Source organism: Moschus berezovskii, chromosome 12, assembly GCF_049115385.1.
Source record: "Moschus berezovskii isolate FMDL1 chromosome 12, NW_MosBer_1.0, whole genome shotgun sequence".
In the NCBI taxonomy this organism is placed as follows: Eukaryota; Metazoa; Chordata; class Mammalia; order Artiodactyla; family Moschidae; genus Moschus; species Moschus berezovskii.
The window spans coordinates 87,347,371-87,370,839 of NC_142471.1; the positions used below are offsets into that span (position 1 = coordinate 87,347,371).

The 23,469-nt window shown below is 48.8% G+C and overlaps 1 protein-coding gene across 8 annotated transcripts in view; it reads right to left on the reverse strand.

Moving 5' to 3' along the window:
- Positions 1 to 23,469, reverse strand: part of FGFR2 (fibroblast growth factor receptor 2) — a 104,163-nt gene that overhangs the window by 67,525 nt on the left and 13,169 nt on the right. For 4 of the 8 annotated variants that reach the window (XM_088842383.1, XM_055424508.2, XM_055424507.2 and 1 more), the window contains exons 3-4: positions 7,689 to 7,955; positions 6,730 to 6,807 (exon numbers count right to left, since the gene is read on the reverse strand). The exons of 2 other annotated variants lie outside the window; for them this stretch is intronic. In XM_088842383.1, the coding sequence (XP_088698509.1) occupies positions 6,730 to 6,807; positions 7,689 to 7,955 (345 nt within the window). The remainder of the gene's footprint in view (positions 1 to 6,729; positions 6,808 to 7,688; positions 7,956 to 23,469) is intronic. 2 more of the 8 variants (XM_088842382.1, XM_088842381.1) reach the window with 1 other exon arrangement.

The window sequence follows — 23,469 nt, forward strand, 5'->3', positions numbered from 1 at the left end:
GCCCCCACTCCATTAACTACAATGCAGATGGAGAGAAACAGGGAACAGGCCCATGAAAAAGCTCCTCTACCTAAGGAGGCCCTCCTCCATCCCAAGGCTGTGAACAGCACGAACTTCCATTTGCAGGAGGAACTCAGTCAATGAATTAATGATCTACAAAGGCAGAGACGACTCCAGCACTCAGTAGGCACTCAAAATCGATGGCCAAGGCCACATCATGCTGCCTGAAAGAAGTGTACGGTATCCACTTTGTAAACCTTCCCTGGTATAATCCTAGCGATCTACTTAACAGAGAAGGAACTGTGGTACAAACCCCTGATGACATAAACAAGGATCATACTTAAATCAGAAGTAAATGAGTTGACCTCGACATAGGTATAGCCCTTTCTGCTCTGACATGCTCAAATCTTCTGATGCAGTATGTGGCAAAAGCACGACATTCTCTTAGTCATTAAAAACTAATAATGACCAAGTTAAAGGGACAGTCAGACCCAGCCAAAATAAATAAGTACAATCTCATCCTCAAGGCATACCTACTCATTATCATCTTCCACACTGAAACAGATGTTGTATGTTAGTAACAAAGCCAAGGAAGTACAATTTTAATACAGCAGAAGCCTCTTAACACGTGTCTGGTGAAGCAGATTTATAACCCCACAGAAATGTCCCTCAAAGTTCCCTCCACACAACCCCCTTCATCCCACCAATAAAAGACCCCCTACTTCTTCTCTGGGCCACCATTTTCTCAGTTATGTGTATGTTTCCATGCCCAGGGCGTTTCTATACTGAAATATATTCCTTTCAATGTCTGCTGACCAGTAAGAGTGGATCACCTGGAGGGGTACAGCTTAAGTAATCTTCAGACGATGAAGCAGACACTCAAGTGTCCATGGAATGGACGGATGGATAAATGGATGGATGGGCACCACATGGACAACTGTTAAAACCCTCAGCTATAAAATGAGGGCGTTGAACTAAAGGTTCTGATAAGGCCCCTCCCAGCTCTAACATGATTTTCAGGTCTGTCTGTATCCTACACAGGTACTGATTCTGTCAGCAAATGGGGGGATCAGAGGCTTTGTTTTGACCCTGTGACTTAAACCTAAGGAGAAAACACAGACTGCTGAGCCTGTTCCCACAAAAACTCTTACGTATCTCAACTCTAACATCTAAGGTTTATGGTATTCTCTCTCTTTCTCAAACCAAATAGAGAGAATACGGCCTGGGGGTTTAAAGGAAAAACATGAACTCATATTACCACTGTACCAAAAGAGACCTCACTGACCATCTGGCCCAATGGCTGGCATGATCAACGTCATTCAGAAAGGTTAAGTGATTTGATCAAGGTCACACGGCCAGAGGCTGGGCCGAGGCTAGATCCAAGTCTCCAACTCCCTGAGCAGTGCTCTTTCAGCCACTCCACGCTGCCCTTTGAACTCTCCCATGGTAATTAAGTCAAAAGTTCAAGATTTATGTGAGCTGTGGCCACTGATGACTGCCAACTGTATTTTTATTGATGTAAAAATAATAATATAAAAAAAAAAAACCACAGCCTGTTTCAGCTCCTAGATTAAGCCTCACAAACTCTCTAAAGCCCCACTAAGGCCTCTGTCTTAAGTCTATAATTAGGGCCTTTAAAAATATCACTAATCAGGACATTTCAATGTTTTGACCCTCGATGAGGGAAGGGGTATGTGTCTGAGAGCTCTCCCCCATCCTCACCACAGACTACACTTCATCTGACTTCAGTTTTGCATAACGAGAAAACAAACCTGACAAAATATGAAGATGTCAGTGAAGGTGTGACTGTAGGGGGCAGGAGGGCTTTATTTGAGAAGTTTCATTAAAACGACAACTTGCTGATCAGTGAGGCATTCAGTAAGATACACTTTAAAACAAACCAGGCAAGTGACTCCCTACTGGGAGACCAGTTGCCCACAGAGGTCCTCAGGCTCTGTCTTCAAAAGAGAACTGCCATTGGACCAGAGGAAGGCTGAGAAAGAAAAGATATTCAACCTGGCTGAGTAGATGGAACATCATCACTGGCTTCTGTGATAAAACACCCAAACCATGTGATGAGGTTTCACTGAAAAGGCTTTTCAAAAACTTTAGGCAGCTTATGTATTTTTTTCAGAAATGCATTTTCTTCAACTCCTGGAAACTTCAACACAACTAAGAAACCAGCATTACCAACTTAGAGACAATCTCTACCAAGGAACAGTCCCAATTAAAGCAAATGTGACCGTGATCTGCTACTATCAGTAGGTCTGTCAATGCAAGCTCAGAATCTCAGGCCAAGAACCTTCATTTTCCCATTACTTCCAAAAAACAAAATCCCCTTTCTCCCTAGTATGGAAGATGGGCAGCTGCAGGTCTCAAGGAGAATAAAACCAAAATAGAAAATCATCTTCTCCCCTTTCACTCAGTAGTAAGAACCACATTCCACTGATACAGCTGTCTTACTATCAACTCCCCCTAGTTAAGCAGCCAACTTGAACCTTCCGTCAATCACGTTCTTCCCAAGAAGTCAGTCTCAAGCTCTTCGGAGACAATAATCACTTAAACACAAGCTGGCAGTAATAAAAGTACCTTGAAAAAACGAACATGTATACTTATTTGCTGCCAGATAATCCATTAAGATACCAAGTACCTAGGGAAGGCAAGGACTAGTTAAGTTACGCTTTTCTAAGCTAAAAGATAAAGCTTGAACCTTTCAAAATCCTCAACCTGGATGCATTTCAAAAATTAGCATTTGAAATCTCAACTTTCTGTCCAGAGAAAGTCTCTTTCACCAAAGGGCATATGTAACAGCATTATTTCCTGGCAGCCAGGCTTGTAATGACATCACAAGATTGTTCCGCTCAGGGAACCGTCTAGCACTGGTAAAGTGTGATGTCATCAGCAAGTCAGCTGCTAAAATATGACCGGAGAATGCCCTTCACATCTGTGATGGAAGGACCTGACTTAAAAGCGCAGGGGGGTGGGGGTGGGGGGTTCGATCAATCAAATCGGCTCACTGGAGGGATTTTCAAAGCACGTGCAGCAGGATATTAATAGATGCTATATTTTAAAAAAGGGTCTTTTGGTCAATCAGTTTGGAAAACCCTGGGAATGGACAAAAAGAAACAGATGTTTTACTACAGAACTTCTCAGAGCTTGTATTAGGCTGATAGACAGTATAAGTCTTTGAGAAAAGGCTATGGTATGAGATAGTCTCCAAATTCATTTTAAAATACAACTGATTTTTGGCAAAGGATTGTTCAGAACCAGGGTTCCCAAGGATACTCTTTGAGAAACATCAATTTACTCTCTTTATGTACAGACCAAACCTGAACACTGCTCTGTTTTTAATGGGATCCGTGAAAGAGATTCTGGGAGGACGGTGATACCACAAAATATTCATTCAACATCTGCACTAGTCGTTGCCCTTCAGAAGCAATCTAAGGGGAAAGGCAGGTCCAAGATGCTGCTGACACTGACAGTGATACCATAGGTCGTACAACGGAACATGCAAACACTCAAAGCCACTCAACCGGCCAGTATAAACAAGGAAATCTACAGAGGAGCCCACTTTTGAGTTAGGTCTCACAGGATGAAGCAGAAGTTCAGATATACTTGAACACTGCAGAACATTCCCATAAAAATCAAATCAGACCTGGAAGTTAATGGATAGCAGTCTCATGGCCAAAATGCAACAAACCTGCCTTAACTTTTGACTGTTATTTTTACCATTATATTTGGCCACCATGTTTTCTGTACTCTGTACAGAATCTAAAAAGACCTCTACCAGGCAGATAAGCTTGCCTTCTTAGAGCACACTGCCAGAATTAGATAAACGAGAATATCAGCAACCAGAGTAACCTGCCGTCTATTTTTCAAGTCAGATGATGGACAAATAACATGGACCAACCCCAGAAGAACTCTTCTTGGAGAAGCTCAGAAATATCACTGTCAGCACAGGGTCACTGAAGCATCGTTTGTTAACTTCACTAAAGGGGAACTTTCAAACACACCCCAGGGGCATTTCCAGACAATCAGAAGGCACCGAAGAAATCCATTTGGACACATGAGTGGTTTCCAGGTGGCTGAAAATGCAAAGAATTTGGTGCTTCTACAATTTTCCCTATTAATCAGGTCAGGCATTTGACACTCGAGGTGGCAAAAAATTGTTTTAATGGCAACATCCCCTTCCCCGCTTTGCCAATTACCCTGGCCGTGGCATTCCTCTGTCCACGCCGGCCACAGCTGCTTAATCTCAGCCGCCCCAGGCCGCACCTGTGAATCACACCAGCCTAATCACAGTAACAGGTGGCAGAGGTCACGCAGCCAGCTAAGCACTGCTATCACTTTAAATCGCGTCTAATGTTTCACGGGCCCCAAACAGAGGCAGTTCCCGACAGCAGTATCTCCCTGGTACAGCTAACACCAGTCCTTAATCACCCCAGAGCACCCACTTCAGGGCAAAGCTGGTGTCATTCGAGAGCTAATTACAAAGAACCCTGGTTGCAAGGTGAAGGCACGGCAATTCACTCAATGTGGGCTGGCATTCATTAAATGGAACAACCCACTACCTGGGCACTGGGCAGTCAGCACTAGTGTTCGGGATGCAAAGAGAGTCATCAGAGAGGGAGATCAGACAGAGAAGTAGTTCATTCAGCCTACCTGTTCCATCACCTATACCTTCTGTTACATTTTATTACTTCCTGCATATTGTGGGTAACATGCTGTCAGGCAGGGGGCTGATCACTAGGACAAAGCATTTCTCCGGCACGCAGACAGAACCTCGCTGAGTCTGATGCCCCGGTCGATAGCAATGGCTACCACACGTGGGTCCCACATTAGAGCTGCCCACAACTATGCGAGCATCCTCCTCCCACCTGCATCATCACCCTGGGAACTGGCAGAGGGGCACAGCGATTAGACAGGCAACAAGCCTACGACTGAAATTGCAGCTCTGCTTTGTGTTCACTGAGCCACAGATTCTCAATCAATGAAACACAAGCAATAACTCTCTTCACCTTAAGAGGTTGCTGGGGGCACTGACTAAACCAGCAGTCAGAGCAGAGCCTGCCCTGAGCAGACCCTTTTCATCACCATCAGGCTCACGGCCTCTCATGCCAGAGCCAATAATAAGAAGTGAGTGACAAGTTCTAATCTACCAGTGTTTTATTACTAGTAAGAATAAGAACAACAACCTGGTTAGAAGGCTGGTACAAATCACAGTGGAAGACACTTTCACTCACCCTGTCACCCTGTTTTACCAACAGCCTTCTAAGAGTAAACTCCTGCTGGAGGCAGACCTGTGTGTGTGTGAATCCCTAAGCCAGTGGTTCTCACACTTACTGCGCATCGGAGTGACTTCCAAAGTTTCTAGTTCAGCAGGCGGTTTGGGGTGGGCCCTGAGAATCTTCATGTTTAGTCAGTTCTTAAGTAATGATGATGCCAGTGGTCCAGACTGCAAGCTTTCTCTTGTCAGAGAGTGAAAACTAATATAAGCCAAAATATTTCCATTTTTGCCTATGCTGCTAGGAGAGTCAGAGACAAATCCAGTTCCCCAACTAAAGCAAAACACTATCCCAGGTGCTGAACAACATTGATTGTCTCTCCTTCCTTGAAAAAGCCCTGGGTCTATTTTGATAACTAATTGTCCCATTATTTGGGTCTTGTTTAAATTTACTAAACTGACTAATATCCCTTTGAGAAAATGAAGACTATAACATCCAAGAATGCCAACGACCAACGTAAGGTCACTTTGGAAATATTCCAGTCATGTTACTAGAAAATACAACTTGCTGTATTTAATCTTTATTGAATAAACACTCACAAATGTTTTTCTGAGCAGTGTACAAATATGCACTCACTAATCTTCATAACAGCCCAAAGATATTGTTATTATTCCTATTTTACAGATGAAGAAACTGAGGCATGGAAGTTAAATTACTTGCCCAATTGAGCAATGTTGGAGCAAGATTTGAACCGAGGCTGCCCAGCTCTGAGAGGCCCACATTCTCACTCACCAAGTAAAGGCTTCCTAGCGTCAGTTAAGGCAGTGCTCTGACTGTCCTTAAACACGCAAACAGCATTTGGTGCCCCCCTTTGCTATTGGCAATATAAGGCACACTTCCCTTATTTCCACTCAGCAAGCAATATCTTAGAAGGCCAAGATTTTGCAACCTCTGCACTATCGACATTCTGGAGAAGAAATTCTTTGTTACCGGGCTGTCCTGTATATTGAAAAGATGTTTATGAGCAGCACCCCTGGCCTCTCTGATGCCACTGGCATCACCCTATTCCTTCGGTGAGACAACCAAATATTGCCCCGTGTGCCCCAGGGGAGGGGGAAGGAGGAGAATTCCCCCCAAGTGGAGAACCACTGGGTCAGGCCAAGCAACATAGACAGAAAGAAGACAGGATGTCATATGATTCTGCTGGCTTTACATCTCCAGATAGCGAGGAACCAGAGGGAAAAAGAAACCAAGGAAAGAAAAGTCATGAGTGCTTTCAAAAGAAAGTGGCTACTGACACAATAAGAAAGGACAAACAGTGCAGAAGGGTATACAGTAACACTGCTTTATTCTCAGATTTGAAAGTCAGGAAGAGCAGACACAGTGGAGAAGTGGGGACTGCAGTCAACAGCATCCTGAGGAGTCGCCAGGGAGACAGCTACGAGTCAGGACTTCCCACCGAGCTCTCCTCTCTCGGGGACGTTCGGAGACGGCAATTACTTACTCTTGCTGTTACTGTTCTCACTGACAAAATCCTCCGAGCCATCTGCGTCGTCCTCATCATCTCCGGATGAGATGGCATCTGTATTCAAAAGAACACAGCCATGGTTGTGCTTTTGCAAAGCAAAAGGTTGCAATCATCTACAACTCAGTCCTTCTGGAAAGGGAATTCAACAACCCAGGAACCCAGGCAAAAAAAAGTCTGAGATCGTGTTTAGTTAAGATGGTTTTAATGGCTTAAATTTTCTCTCCGTGATGACAGTTGGTCTATATTATGATTCTTCACGTGTTCTGCTTTCACATTATTTAAACATGCTATAAAATGGGATATACTGAAACGGGATTTTAAGCTTCAAATGGTATTCAAGTCCCCAACAAATTTACTGATTGTGTAATAGCTGAAGATTCTTTCCAACGCAATCTTTCAGCACTCAGGGTCTCCTTCAAGAAAGGAATTAGTCCCTAGAAAAACTTAACCCTGTGGTCTTCTGACTGTTTACTAATAATGTGAAAGCAGAATTCTAAACTCAGCCGCGAAAGGGGACCTGGGCAGTGCCCCCTTGCCACGTGGAAGAAAAGTCAAGGAGAGAAACTCAAATTTTAACAAAAGGAAGCAGAAATCTTTGGCATCCAAATTTCAGTCCTATGTTCTAAACGCCAAGGATGCCAGTGGTACAGGAGTTTAAAAAAAAAGAAAAAAGATGTGTTTTTTACTTATAGGAAAGTGTGCGGTCTTAAAAATCTAACGTTGCACATGAGAACCCCATTATTCTTAACGACCAGCCTCTCTCATATACCAGGTCCCACAGAAGAACTTCAAAAACAGATCAATCACCAACTGTGAAGCTCTGTGCCCAGCATCCAACTAGCAGACCCCACCGTGGATTTCACTGGTCTGATAACACTTTACCCAGAAAAACAACTACGGGGAAAAGAAAGCGGAGGGCTGGCAGGCTGACTCACCTGTGACATTGACCATGAAGTAGACAGTCTCACTGTCTACACTCCTAGCAGCAGTACAAGCATAGAGGCCGGAGTCTCTAGGCGTGGCACCTTTTATCTGCAAATACTCCCCAATAAGCACTGTCCTATTGTTGGGCCCCAAGTGTACCCCATCCTTAGTCCAACTGATCATGGCGGCATCTCGCAACAGGCAGCGCAACTCTAGCGACTCCCGGGGCGCAGCCACGTAAACTTCTGGTTGGGAGATTTGGTATTTGGTTGGTGGCTCTGCAGAAAGGCAGGAGAGAGAAGATGGAGACAGATGGGAAAAGAGGAAAAGGAGAGAACGTCCAACACAGGTCAGCGGAGGCCCCTTGACTCCCAGGAGAGGCAGTTCACGGCTTTTTTCTCTCTTTGCAAATGGCCCCGGGGTGTCTGTCTGCCTCTCCTTGGGCCCCAGAAAGCTGCCCTCACCAAGGAGTAGAGGAGTGTCTGAAACCAACCGGAGGAAGCACCCAACGAAAGCTGCCCCACCGAGTCTCCAACAAACCTTACAGCATTCAACACAAACCCAAAACCCAACTGGCAAGGACACTGTACAAGTTTAAAGTCGATTGTTGATCCAAAGCCTGCTTACCACCAACACCAGAGAAGTCTAGCATTGTGGCATTTTGAATTTGTAAAAATGTGTGTTTCACAAATGGTTTCATTCCACATGACTGCCCTGACTGTGTACACACACACTCACACACACCTCTCCCTATTTGTGTCTGCTGACTTCCCCTATTATCACAAATCTGAGCTTCTTAAAAAGAAATGCCTCAGTTTCTCAGGCTCAGATCAGAAAACTGCTGGTCTGGGAAACTTACTTCTGTGTTGGCTGAGTTGGGACACACTGTTTCCCTTAAAATGATAAAAGCCTGGAGGCCTTTCACATCCAAACCCAAAAGAGAAAACACGCTCCAGGGAGCTGAGAGGCGGGCCCCATCGCACTTGTGTATGGTAGCCTCTCAGTTGTGTCCGACTCTTTGTGACCCCAAGGACTGTAGCCCACCAGGCTCCTCCATCCATGGGATTTCCCAGGCACGAATACTGGAGTGGGCTGCCATTTCCTTCATCCAGGGGATCTTCCCAACCCAGGGATCGAACCCAGGTCTCCCACATTGTGGGCAGACTCTTTACTGTCTGAACCACCAGGGAAGTCCACTTAAATGGATCTTAAATCACACTCAAATGAATCCAAAGGAAGGTGCAGAGTGCTGCAGGCCTGGTGCTCCATCTGGAGAGCTGGACTCCTCCCTGCTCCCCAGCCCCCACCACACAGTCCGGGTTCCAGTCTCCTCAGCCTTCTTCCTCCTTGTCTCCTTTAGAGCTTTTCCTTTCTCCCTTGCCTCTCCACTGAACCCCGCCCATCTTTCATGACCCCCGATCATGCACGCTCTCCTGGATGAGAGCCTGCCACCAGCCACCCCAGCCCAGAGCGAAGTGGGTTTCCCCTCTTCATCAGCTCCTGGGGATCGGCCACATTCCTGATAGACTTGTCCCCATCCCCTGAGGAGATGCCCAAGATGCTAGAGGGAGGGCTGATGTCTCTGGTTCTTTGTGAGCCCCTCCCCTGCCCCAGGCAGGCATATGGAAGGTGATTGTTACAAATTGGATAACGGTCCCAGTGACTCAAGAGGTAAAGAATCCACCTGCAGTGCTGGAGACACACAGGAGACGTGCGTCTGGTTGGGAAGATGCCCTGGAGGAGGGCATGGCAACCCCCTCCAGTATTCTTGCCTGGAGAATCCCACGAACAGAGGAGCCTGCTGGGCTACAGTCCATGGGGCCACAAAGAGTCAGACATGACTGAGCATACACACGGTCCACAAACATGCAGGGCAAAACAGGCCCGGGAGGACCCAGCCTCTGCCAACAGACAGAAGGAACCACGTGTCTTTAAGGAGAACAGCCAGAGCCGCCGGCTGGGACCTGCAAGAGTCCATGAATTGGCTTTCATCCTTCACAGAGAGCACTATGAATGGTACCCGGAGTCCCAGGCCCAGAAAGCACAAAGCTTCCCAGCTCTGGGAAGGCTCCGAATCTGGGCAGCATCACAAGGCAATTGTTTTGTTCTTAAGTGTGGTCTGGACAAGGGTCCCATATAAGACTGAAATACAGTTACTTCATGTTTCAGCGCCAGGGTCCAAGGACGGGCGAGGGCCACACGCATCAGGTTCTAGAAATCCATGCCCCCCCCCACCCCGACCACCACCCACTGTGGAGGGCCAGGGCTCCCCAGAGGGGCACCCCCCAAGGCAACCACACCAGGAAGGGCCCAGACACTGAACGGGATAGGATCATAAAGGGGTAATCACAGCAAAAGGAAGAAAACAGAAGTCATATTTAACCTGGAAAAACTCACACCCCAAAACAAGGGCAGAAAGCCCCAACTGACAAGCAGGTTACATCTCAAATGCTGTTTCTTCACAGTCAACAATTATTTTACTGAACACCTACTATGTGCCACACACTTTTATCCTGGATGCTCAAGAAGCAAACAGAAACAAAGATACTCCCTGCACTTGTGGGTGATTAATTACAGCGGGGTGACATAACAAATATAAAATCTACAACACTATAAAGTCTGTGGAATGGTCCCGAGTGTTAGGAGAAAGAAATACAGCATGCTAGGGGCACATCCGGAGAAGGCAATGGCACCCCACTCCAGTACTCTTGCCTGGAAAATGCCATGGATGGAGGAGCCTGGTAGACTGCAGTCCATGGGGTCGCTAAGAGTCTGACATGGCTGAGTGACTTCCCTTTCACTTTTCACTTTCACGCATTGGAGAAGGAAATGGCAACCCACTCCAGTGTTCTTGCCTAGAGAATCCCAGGGACGGGGGAGCCTGGTGGGCTGCCATCTATGGGGTCGCACAGAGTCGGACACGACTGAAGCGACTTAGCAGCAGCAGCAGCAGCAGCAGGGACACATCCAGAGAGGCAGGCTCTGGACTCCAGAACAGGAGCTGGCAAACCACACAGCCCCTGGGGCCAAACCCAGCCCATGGCCTGCTTTTGTAAACAAAGTTGTACAGGTGCACAGCCATGCTCATCGCTTACATAATGTCCAGGGCTGCTGTGATATGACAGTTGACAGACCTGTGGTTGAAACAGAGACCTGGTGACCTGCGGAGCCTAAAATATTAACAGTCTTGCCCTTTACAGAAAATTTGCCAGCTTCTGTTGTATAGGATCGCCAGAGAAAGCTTCTATAGAGAGAAAGGAAGGGCAAAATGATGCTTAAAAAATACTGCTATGAACTTGGTTGGAAGGTCCTTAGACGGGTCCTCCCAAGGCAGTTTAAGTCATAATGCTGCTAAATTCAGTGACTAATAAAAATGTACTGAACTCTGGATCCTGAGCAGATAAGGTATGGGAAGAGAAATGCAGGGAAGAGGAGGAGAACAGAGAAGTCCGTCTGGCCCCAAATCTCAGACTCTCTCTCACTTCCTGCATCCTAAAGTCAGGGCCACACAACGTTGCAATTGACAAGCCTCTCAAGGCCACGTGGCCCACCCCCTTTTACAGCTGGTCAAAGCCAGGATCAGATGTCATTTGAGTCCCGGGTCTCCCGCAACTGATTACAGAAACAGCACCCACAATGTTAGTATGAATTGACACTGCCTCAGCCTGAGTTCACTTTCACACATTGGAGAAGGAAATGGCAACCCACTCCAGTGTTATTGCCTGGAGAATCCCAGGGACGGGGGAGCCTGGTGGGCTGCCGTCTATGGGGTCACGCAGAGTTGGACACGACTGAAGTGACTTAGCAGCAGCAGCAGCCTGAGTTATAAAATGATCACTATTTACTAGGACCAACATTGCATGATCAGCATGTCACCAAGAATGTTGTGGAATTTGCTTTCCTCTGAGCCAGAACTGGTCATCAAGAGATGATCAAGCAAGGAAACGTGCTGGACAGAGCAGCAACTCTTCCCTCCCTTAAAGGAGAGCCTGGGACCCATGTGGCCCATTCTGCTCAGTTCTGTCCCCCTGGCCCTCGGAAAAGGGAAAGTCATGTAACTACTGGAAGACTCTAAGACAGTTTTTTGTTTTCTAAGGAGAAAAAAAAAAAGGCAAGACTCTTACAGTTATGATGCAGAGAAAAATCTCTCTCCAGACAAAAGGGAGAATTATGATTTCTCAAAGAAAAGCATTTTCACTAAGAACCCTCTCCTTCATCTGAAACAGGCAAACCACAAAGCCTTGCTGAAACCTAGGGTATCTACGATGCTCGACCAATATCACCAAAAAGACATCACTACCTGCTGCTGCAGGAGGAGGACCGCATCCTGTTCAGGCCAGACACACAGGAGATGCCAGTGAAGGAGTGCTGGGGGAGGACAGAGGAGTCTGGCATGCTACAGTCCATGGGGTTGCAAAGAGTGGACATGACTTAGAAACTGAACAACAACTTGCATGAGAAAATGATGCCACCCTGAGTGCCAAGTGCACTCTGCTGCTGCTTAACTAAGCTCATGAATGCCCCCACACAGAGCATTATGAGACTCCAGTGAGCCATCCAATATGAACCTGATCTTCCAACTATAACTTATGGGGCCAGTCACCATCGCTGTCACTCTTCAAGGCTGAAGACTCTACCAAGATCACAAGCACCACTCTTTGCAGAGGATAATCAAGAGACTGCATGGATTTATGAAAGTGAAAGTCGTCCAGTCGTGTCCAAATCTTTGTGACCCCATGAACTGTAGTCCATGGAATTCTCCAGGCCAGAACACTGGAGTGGGTAGCCTTTCCCTTCTCCAGGGGATCTTCCCAACCCAGGGATCGATCCCACGTCTCCCTCATTGCGGACAGATTCTTTACCAGCTAAGCCACCAGGGCAGCCCAAGAATTCTGGAGAGGATAGCCTATCCCTTCTCCAGCAGATCTTCCCAACCCAGGAATTGAACCAGGGTCTCCTGCATTGCAGGTGGATTCTTTACCAACAGAGCTATATCCCATGTATATAAAATGATGTTACTAATGATGGGCTCCCAGCTCACAAGGACTGATAAGGTGACTTGAGATACTAACAGTGTTTTTAATTTCCAAGAAAACCAGGTGAAAACTATCACCCATCTTTCCAATGAGACGATCAGCTTCAAGGATAGTAAAATAATTCCCCAAAATACATCAATAGGGTGAGGATGTTCATTCATAAAACAAGGCCATCCACCTTCAAGGTCTGAAACCATTAACTACTCCCATGGGGAATTCAGAAAGTGTGTGCTCCTCCCTCCCCAGCTGACTATTTCATAGCAGGCTCATCTGAGGGTCTGGGGCATCTTTGGGGAACCCCAGCAGAATCCTGTGATACTCCCACATAATCTAGGAGGACACATTTTAGGGAGGATGGGTGGATAACCAGAAAGAGCGGAAGAGGAAAGAAGGTGTTAAAGAGTCAGGGAGGGCGGGCGAGTGGGGTCTACGGTGGGGAGGGGTGGAATGACACACCCAGCCCCTCCCAGGCCACTCAATAGCTCCCATGGCCCAGTTTGCATGATCCTGTGTCAAAGCCATCCCAGGCCAAGATGCCAAGAACACAGATACTTAGCAGGGACCCAGGCTGGCTCAGTGGAGGCAGTTCTCTCCCTGCCCCTCCCACGTGGCCCCTGGGGCTTGGCTTCCCTTCTGGGGCTGCCATCTCCAGATGACTCCCCATCAGGTGCTCCCAAGTGCTCCGCAGACACCACCACAGTGGTACTGCCCTCCTCTTGTTCAGAGGGGACAGTGGACCAGATCCCCCCAGAGCAGCAATGCTGCATCGGGATCCTACCAACCCCTCTGCCTTTGATGACCACCTTCCAGTGTCACATCGCCAAGCCACACCACCTGCTCTATAAAACAGGACGGTTGACACAGGCAGAGTATTCCCTGGGAGATTTAAATGATACCTTTTACAGCAATATTACCAGTTCCTGCGTTTGTTTTTTTCTGGTGATGGAGCATACCTTTTACTCTTTCACACAAAGGAGGGGAGAAATCACAGGGAGCACACAGTCCAACACTTCCCTTCTTTGTTCTCACCAAAACACAATGGGAGAAGGTTCCAGAAGCCACTTTGCTATACAGCAAGTGCTCTTTCAGAAGCTTCCATAGACAGAAAATGTCTCTTCACACCTTTCGTAATATGAACGACAATCCACAATGAAGCGACAAGGCTGGGACACACAACACCAGTGCGGGTTCGTCACCGTAGCTAAAAGCGCCAACAAACAAGGCACCGAGTTTACTTTCTGGGAGGATGAAGAGGCACTGGTTCCTACTTGCTGAGCGCACGCCCAGCGGGGACAGCTCAGTTGTGTGCATCTCAGGTTGCATCATCTGAACTTTCTCCCCATGAGTTTCAAACACTTGAGAAGTGCCAGTGGCATCTTATCATGCAGCTGCTTTCCAATAAATGGACTAATCTGATATGAAAAAATGAGAGAGACGGGCACCATTACAGCTTGGCAAAAAGTGAACAGGGTGGATAACAGCTGCCCCGGCTTATGGTCAGCGTGGGATTCCTGCTGGAGCTCCATCTCCTTCCCGCCCCTAAGAAACTCCAGAGCCCTGATCTACAGGAGCTACTGGAATTTAGAACGGAGGGGAGGCTGACTGCAAAGAGAAGAGGTGTGACGTCAAACAGGGCAGAGGTCTGACGTCACGCTGACGTCACCAGCTCTTCCTCTCAGGAAATCCACATGGGGACAGGAGTCCTTGCTGGAGGTGACCAGAGACCAGGGAGGGGCGGGGAAGTCTTCCAAAAAGCAGAACAGGCTGTGGTTTCTGGGACTTCACTGCTGAATTCTTCGCCCGGCTGAATTCTTCCCCGGTGTCATCAGGAGGCCGTCTTGAGACAATTGAAGCAGCAAGCGCGTTTGGAACGGGGAGCTATTTCAGGTAACACTTGACGCTGCCAAACCAGCCATAGCAGCACTTCAGACTGTCACTTTTTATAATGTTTGCCTATAAACTTTTCCCGTGTGGTTTTTGAAATGGCGCCCAAATGCAAACAGGGAACAGATGGGAAACCCGCATCTTGCCCTGTCCAATCACTTCACGCAGAATGGATGACAGGTTCAAACTGTTAAGGAAGAAAAGGGCGGCGTATGCCACAGGGACAGCAAACCACGTCACACTGCACAAATGCACCCTTTTCTGGGGTTCCCTTGGGACCGGTGTCTTTTCAAAGGTCAGGATGATCACGGCTAAGAAGGGAAACTCCAGCTTCAAGGATGTGGGGCGGGCAGAGGGGTCCCCCAAGAGGTCTCTCCATCTCAGAAAGTCAGAGGCATCCAAACCCTTAACACATTTCTCAAAGGGGAGAAAGAAACAGAAACGCCTGAACAGATCCCTCTGCGAGACAAGGAGGGAAGGGAGAGAGGAAGGGATGTCCTACAAGCGGGTATGGGCAGCAGGGGCTCCCCTGGGAGCTACAACACCCGCGTTTGGGGCAAGAACAGTAACCCAGCCTTGGTTCCCTGATGCCCTCCAGACCTTCTGCCACCTTGCACGAGAGGAACAAGCATCAGCGCAGTGGGGCTGCCACTCTCTTGACAGAAGAGACGCCCAGGATGGAGCTGCATGTGCCACTGCGACATGGCAGTCCATGGGGCACACAGCAGGCAAGTGTTTGCTCCGGACTCGCCCTCTGGTCTTCACGATGGCCTGCAGCGGCCACACCCCAGTCCTGGCAAGAAGTTTGAAATCACCGATACCCCGCGTTCTGTCCATAGGAATGGAATACAGAACCGCCTCACATACGCAGCACTGCCAAAGTGCTTTTTACCAGCTGGACGGGGTCCAGACAGACAGACACCTGGCATCACTTTTCAGGGACCCATGGTGTCTTAGAGCTCAGGGACTTTGGAAGAGCTTAGCCCCCACTTTTCTATGGCACAGCTTCCATCTAGGTGGCATCCAAAGTTAGCTTCAGAAAGATCTAAAGGTCCCGGGATCCCCCTCATGGAGTCAGAAACGACCACCCTTGTGTTCCCCAGCACGGGGGCCCTGCAGAAGGCCAGAGAGCAGCAGCAGAGCTGGCTGTTTTCAGCTCAGACAGCCTCGAAGCTTCGCCTTTACAAGAACGGGCTTGCAGAAGACAAAATCTGGACATCAAACGGAGGCCTTATAAGGCCTGGGTACTACTTGTTCCTTCGGGGTGGGAAGGGAGACACAAATACTCCGCACAATATAAAGATGAAAGTTCTCCACCTCAAGAAATACTGCCAGCATAAGAATGGGGGCCTCAAGGAATTCAAAGCCCTGGAACATGGGAGAAGTAAACAGACTACAGTCTCCTCTTTCCAGCCCGTGGTCGGGGTGTCTTCTAAGCTCACGTCAGGACCTAACACTCTCCCTGTGGGTATCATGGGGGCCAGGATGACCACTAATAAATAGTTGCCTCTGCCACAGAAGCTTGGCTGTTCCAGAAACTCTAGCCTGGCTCGCATTCCCCCTGATCAGACGGGATGATGTCTAATGCTTCCAATATGGTAACCATTAAAAATTATATATTTAGGCACACCCCTCCTATAATTTAGGTCTCTCTTTGAGAAACAGGGCAAACAGCACTCTGAGTCTGAAAAGAGGATATTTGTTGCTGCCTATGAGAAAATAAATGCATAAATAGTCCAAGTGCCTTAAAAAAGCATAATTTAAGAGTCACCATTATCACCTAATATTTAGACCCAAAATGTAGAAATATCCACTCCCTAATTTGTCAGCATCCCTTGATCCAATGTTTTACACAATTCATTATAGTGCTCTCCAATAGGAAGAAAGAACAACACAAAAAGATATTTTTTCTCCCAGACACAATATGTGCATCAAACATTAGAGCAAAAAAAACATTCAGGAGGTCCCCACTGGACCACCAGGAGGTGAGTATCAAAACAGAACCATCTGCAGAAGGTCCCCAGATATTGGCAGCTTTGGTTGTGCAAAAACTTCAAACTTGAGCCCTCTCTTCAAAAACCACTTCCCAGAAAGATAAGCCATTAGATGATCTAGTGCCCAGGAAGCCGAAATGGGCGCTGTGTCATGTTGGAGTGGCTCCCCCAGCCCAGGTCGGACGGACAGGGAGCCTACGTGCTCGGTCACCTGGCCATCCAGGCCCCAAGCCTCCTGACTTCTGGAGACACGCCTGCCAGACAGAGCAGAGGGGCTGGCCCTTCTCAAAACCTGGGCTTCCTCGGGCATGCTGTTCCAGGGAAAACCACATCATCACAAAGCTGGCCCTGCCGACTGACCGAGACCACTGGAAAATCTTCCTGTTTTCTCAGTGGAAGGTTTTGTACTTGTATCACCGCAAGCAGGAAGGGGGCGAGGGGAGCGGGAGGGGAACTGATGAGGAGGTACAGGGATGAAGGAACGAAGGGGCTTGGCCCGAGCCTGGTCGGCCCCTTCTTTAAGGTCAAGGGTGGCCTTGCCGAAGCTTCACCTGTAAAATGAACACACATCATCTCCGGTCCTGAAAACCGAACCCCTGCATCCCCCAAAAAACACGTTCCTCCCTGAGTCCTGGTGACAGCCCTTGGCCCCAGGCAGCCCTCTTCCCTGTACGAAGTGGGGGGCCACCTTCCTCATCCAATGCTCCTCCAGCTCCCGGAGCTGTTCCTGAGCCCAAGCATTAGGTCTCACTTCTGTCCCTTCCCTGGTGACTCTTCAGAAAAGGCGAGGATGGGCCGGGATGTTAAAAAAACCAGACTTAGAACAGGCTTGAATCTCAGCTCTGCCACTTAGAAAATCGTGTGACCCGGGACAGGGCCCTCGGGTTTCTCATCACTTCAGTGTTCTGATCCTGCAGGCCAGGAATGACCACGAGAGCGTGTGTGGAAATCTCCATGCACAGTGGCCAGCGCTCAGCGAGAACTCAGAGGCACCAGCTGTGGGGAAGACCTTGCCATTGAAGTCCTGATTCCTTTGCTGCAGTTGGCTAACCCTGAAAGGAGGAAACACCCCCTAAACCAGATCACCCCAACCTGGAAGGGTGGGGACGACAGAAAGAGAGTCCCTAACACACAACTTAGTGCGTATTTATCTCCAGCGACAGTCTGCTTTCTATTGGCCTGTGTGAGTCTGTGTGTGCACACATGTTCTCGAGAACAGGAACACTCACTGAGGATTTCCTGCCCTTCTGGACGTCCCTCTCTACCTCCATACCTGGGGATATGCTCTGAATTCCATCCCTGGCTCCTCTGGGCCCTTTGCCTACTTTCTGATCACCATCTCTGCAGCTGTCCCCACCCCCACACGTCAGTGCCCCTCAAGTCCCTGCTTGCAGGTTCATATTTCCACCTGCCCGAGGGAACACATTACCTGGATGCCAACCAAGGTCCTCTCCAAAACAGGCAGGTGACCTTCCACCTGGTCCTCCTCTGCTGGCTTCTTGCTGAATAGAGTCTCCACGTGACATCAACGCAAGCCCCACGTCTGCCCTAAAGCCCCATTCTCCCTCTCACCTCTCATCCTCAAAGCTATTCCCCCTAGTCACTCTGCCTCTGCAGAGCTGTGCCCCGACTTACAGCTCTGGAAAGAAAGCAAGGGCGGATGTCACTCCCAAGGGCCCACTGTTGCAGACCTCTGCCATCTCTCTGAAAGATCTCTGCAGTGCCCCCCAACCTGTCATCTGTGGGTGGCCCTATGTTCATCATGAGCCACTAGAGCAATCTTTTGAAAAGCAAATCTTACCTCTACTTTAAAAAAAAAAAAAAAAAGGCAGGGGGCACAGACCACTCCACACTTTGACAAAATAAAACCCAAAGAACATCACCCAGGCTAAGGCCTTGGTTGCTCCTGGTCCTAGATGCTTCACAGCTTACGTTTGTCTGTTCACATGGGCACTGTTCCCTCTACCTACAACCCCAGTTCCAATACCCTGCATGGAAAACTCCTATTTAGCCTTCAAAGCCCAGCTCAAATATCTCATCTGTGAAAACTCCTGATTCCCATTAAGTCAGACAGCATGGCTACCATCTCCAATTCAGCAGGTCTCTGTTTCTCCATCTAGTATATTCCCACAGAATACAGTCTGTCTCCACCCACCCACCCATTCCAGGTGAGAGCTTTGGGCGGGCACTCTGCATAAAGACTTTGCATAAACACCATCCAGACATAGCTTCCAGGGCCCCACTTTCAAAGTTCCTAGGCCAGGAGACTTGAGGTAGAGTCTGAGATTCTGGATTTCTTGCAAGTTCCCAGGTAATGCTGATGTTCCTGGTCCAAGGGCCGTCTCATGAGAAGCCCAGCTCCAGGATCCCAGGACAAGCTGGAGACCTGCTGTAGCAGTGATGAACCCGGTCCACTTGGACAGCCCCTTCACATCTCTGAGCCTCAGAGTCCTGCTTAGTAGAACCGGCTACCTCTGGGCTGGGTCACGGTCACCATGGACAAAACCAGAGACTGCTTGGGAAGGCCTTTGGCAAGTGGGGGTACATCTGAGAGAAGCCCCCCACCCCAGCAGAGGTTCCCTGCCCACCCTCAAGCACTGGCCAGGCTCTTGTTTGTGGGCTATAGCTTGATATGACTGATCAGCAGATTTTATTAATATTCTTCCAATCATGTGGGATTGAAGGCAGGAGGAGAAGGGGACAACAGAAGATGAGATGGTTGGATGGCATCACTGACTCACTGGACATGAGTTTGAGCAAGCTCTGGAAGATGGTGAAGGACAGGGAAGCCTGGCGTGCTGAAGTCCATGGGGTCGAAAAGAGTTGGACACAATTGAGCAACTGAACAACAACAAAAATCACGAGGGAACCTCAATTTGCATTTGTCTGACTTTAAAACAGAGTTTTCTTTAAAAGAACAAATCTACCACATCATATGCATATAAGTTACTGAAGCAGGGATTTCTGGAATGTTCCTAAACATTCAAGAATCCTGTAAGAGTCACCATTATCAACAGCCGTGTACAACACCCGTTTGATTCCTTTCGTAAAGGAAGAGGCCTGTGGCTTATGAAAATGCCATTTACTATTCACTCATGCAACAAATCTGAGATACTTGTATGGGGGGGCACAGTAACCCCCACAGAACTCCCTAAGAAAGAGGATCCCAGCTCGACTCAAGGATGACTAATGGCAACCCCATGGCGGGCCACAAAAAAATGCTGAATGCCTGAGGCCCTGGGTTCCAGCGAGCAGGGTAATTGGCCAGCATTCCAGAGAGCAAGCTCCAAAGCCAGCAATCTGACTACATTCCAGAAACAAGTTTTCAGGGGCAGTTGGCCAGCTTTCCACCTTAGCATTACCTGTGGCTCACAGGGCCCGTTACTAACATAAAGTGGATAACCAGTGCCAGTTCAAGTGGATACATTTGCCCTCCAAGTCCCTTAAAGTGTAATTGTTAGTTCCTTCAGTCATGTCCCACTCTTTGTGACCCAATAGACGTAGCCCGCCAGGCTCTTCTGTCCATGGAATTTCCCAGGCAAGAGTACTGGAGTGGGTTGCCATTCCCTTCTCCAGGGAATCTTCCTGACCCAGGGATCGAACTCCAGTCTCCTGCATTGCAGGCAGATTCTTTACCATCTGAGCCACCAGGAACTCCCTTAATAGTCAGATCAGTGTCCAAATGTGACATTTTCCCCAGCCCCTCCCTCAGTGAGTACATTCTGAATACATGAATACTTTGAAAGTGACCCCAGTGACAAATGGGGGTGGGAGGAAGGCAAGGGGGAAGGGAAGGTGAAGAGTTCTTCCCAGAGGGCAAGACTGCCTCCTGCATCTGTAACTCGGGACCTTTTGGGGTATTGTTCAGCAAGTTTACTTAAAGGGCTTGTTCTTTCTTCTCTCAGCAGGACCCCAGTTTCAACACCGGTTCGGAGCCTGCAGATGTGTCCTCAGATGGGTTCCCTCCCCCAGCAGCATCCCAGCCATTTGCAAATGAAGGGACAGCATCTGGATACAGGGAAACAGATGGGCCTCCTCATTTGCATGGGTTTGATCTGGCAACCCTGGCCCTGCAAGTTCAGGCCCGGCCAGAGAAGCAACTGCATTTGGGCAACGGCACAGATTCACAGCCCGCAGGGTCTCCCGCGAGCAGCTGGATCAGAAGGACCCCTGGGAGAGGTCCCCATAAAGTCAGAGGGGGCGGGGAGCCTCTGCAGTAGGCAGGGCCCATCCCCAGCTGGCTGGGCCCCCAGAGGACCCAGGGAGGCCAGACAAGCAACAGGGATCACTTTTCTCCGGTGATTTGTGGAGAAAAGTCTCTAGGGGGATCCTGGGCTGGAGGACTGAAACCACATTCATTCAGGAAATTCCAAATTAAGATAGGCGCCACCGTGGTTAACCTTTCTCCCCAACCCTGAGCTGCCTATTTGCATGGAGGTGAAGCCTTCAAGAAAACAAACAAACTTTGAAGAGTCTCTACCTCCCCACATGAGCGAGTGCTCAGTCGCTCAGTTGTGTCCAACTCTTTGGGACCCCACAGACTGTAGCCCACAAGGCTCCTCTGTCCATGGGACTTCCCACCAAGAATACTGTAAGTGGGTTACCATTTCCTCCTCCAGGGGAATCTTCCCAACCCAGGGATTGCACCTGAGTCTCCAGTGTCCCCTACACTGCAGGCAGATTCTTGACCACTGAGCCCCTGGGGAAATCCACCTCCCAACAGAGCCCCTTTCAAAACCCTCAAGAGCATCTGATCTGGGAAGGGCTGTGCAAGGCTCCCCAGTATCTTAGCTTCCCGAGATGTGGACAAGGGCATACCAGGTCCTTTCTTAAGTGAAGATTATTCACAATTCTCCAGGGCATGAGGAGGAAACCTTATTCAAACCTCTGAGTCCCCAGGCAAGGCCCCCAAGATGGGAGCGAAATCACGTTCATTACCCAGTCCAGGCCACCTGGCTTCCTGGGCCGTCTCCCTGCTTCCACGTGGGTCAAGCAAGAAACGGCAGCTCCAGATAGACAAGGGGAAAGAAGAAACGACCTACACAAGTGCCAACTCAGGCTGCCCCTGACCTCCTCACTCGCCATAACTCTAACTGTGGGCACAGGTGGCTCAGTGGTAAAGAATCCTCCTGCCAATGCAGGAGATGCAGGTTTGATCCCTGGGTCAGGAAGATCCCCTGGAGGAGAAAATGGCAACCCACTCCAGTATTCTTGCCTGGGAAATCCCATGGACAGAGGAGCCTGGTGGGCTACAGTCCACAGGGTCGCAAAGAGTCGGACAAAATTTAGCAACTAAATTGCAACTACAACAAAACCTCTCACCTGATGAGCAGAGAGGCCAGGATGATACTCAAAATGGTCACAGAGTAACCTGGCCAGCATGTCTGGCTGGGGCTCACTAGGGGACCAATGTGGTGGGCTTTCCAGTGAATCAAGGTGGTACCCACTGCCTTCAAGACCAGCCTAAGGAAGCTGCACAGCTGGGGGACCCAGAAAAATCCTTGACATGGGGTGCAGGCTGCCTCTACCCTGCCTGGCCTGGCCTACTTCTGCAGCCTTCTCTCCAGCACACTGGTCTCCTCGGGGCTCTCCAGATCCCTTCAAGACACACCATGCTTTTACTTCTGAGGACCTTTACCTCTGAATGGTTGGAAGGGCCCCCTCATTTTTTGCAATTATTTGACAAAGGCCCATCTCCTCATCCCCCACTCCACAGGACTTGAGACTTTTTTGCTTGCCACTCTTCTCCCCACGAAGCCTGGCGCAGAGTAGGACACAGTAAGGTCTCAACTTAATTGGGGGGCAAACTATGCACCCACAGTGATTATGCTGCAATGTGAAAGCTGTGCCACAGTCACGCCACAGCACTCGGGTCTGGAAGCTGCGGCTACATCAGGGCTTCATGGTTCAGAGGGGACATGCTGTGGTGCTACCTCCCCACCACGCATCATACAACTCCCCCACACAGAGACCCCTGCAGAACGCCGGCATCCTCTGCATCCTCCGAGCAGGTGATCGGTGCAAAGTACGGCTAACTGAACCAGCCCTGATTCATCCCCACGTCTAGCTGGAACCAAAAATCATCAAACTGAACTCTATTTGCTTTAAAAATGGGCTCTGTTCTTCGGCCTCTTTTTTTCCCCTTGGACATCCTTCCTGGCCAAGGCCACAGGAAGTGTAGGTGTTGGAGCTTCTGCCCTTTCATTCTTGGAATTTTTCCCCCTTTATTTTTATTTTGTACTTTTTTTTTTTTTCGCTTTCCTAGTCTCTGACATTAGCAGGCCCAGCATGCATCATGTCCATGACCACAGGTTGCAGGAGCCCTGGGTATACCAGCAGTCTCATAGGTAGGCCTTGACCCAATCTCAAACCAAAAAATGCTCAAGAAAAGCTTAACACAACGTCAAACGGAGAACCAAAACTTAACACTGAGCATGTTCCAGGAAAGACCACCCAGTGCACTCGGGACAAGAACAGGATGGCCCGGAGCTGCTGCGTGGGGGCAAGTCCTTCCCATCCTGACTCCCTGCCACGTGACTCAGCCTGGGACACTAACTGGGACTCGGAGCAGCCACCCTCTGATCTCCTGGGCAGCAGAAAGGGTTAGCTTCTTACCGATAAGCGACATACCACCAGAGGCCATTCCAGAAGAATCCCAAGGCAGTAATTACTGGAATGGTTTTACTGCCATGACTTTTCTTCAAATAGCTTCAGGGGAATAGATGTGAACAGATGAGAAGAAACAGCACTAACCAGCAGTGTCCTTACATGTTTGAGAGTCAGATGACAGATTTAGGAATAAGCGGGCTCCCAAAAGATCCCACAAAAGACCCTCCTACTCAGGAAAGAGGCATGCATTGGGGAATTTTTGCTGCACC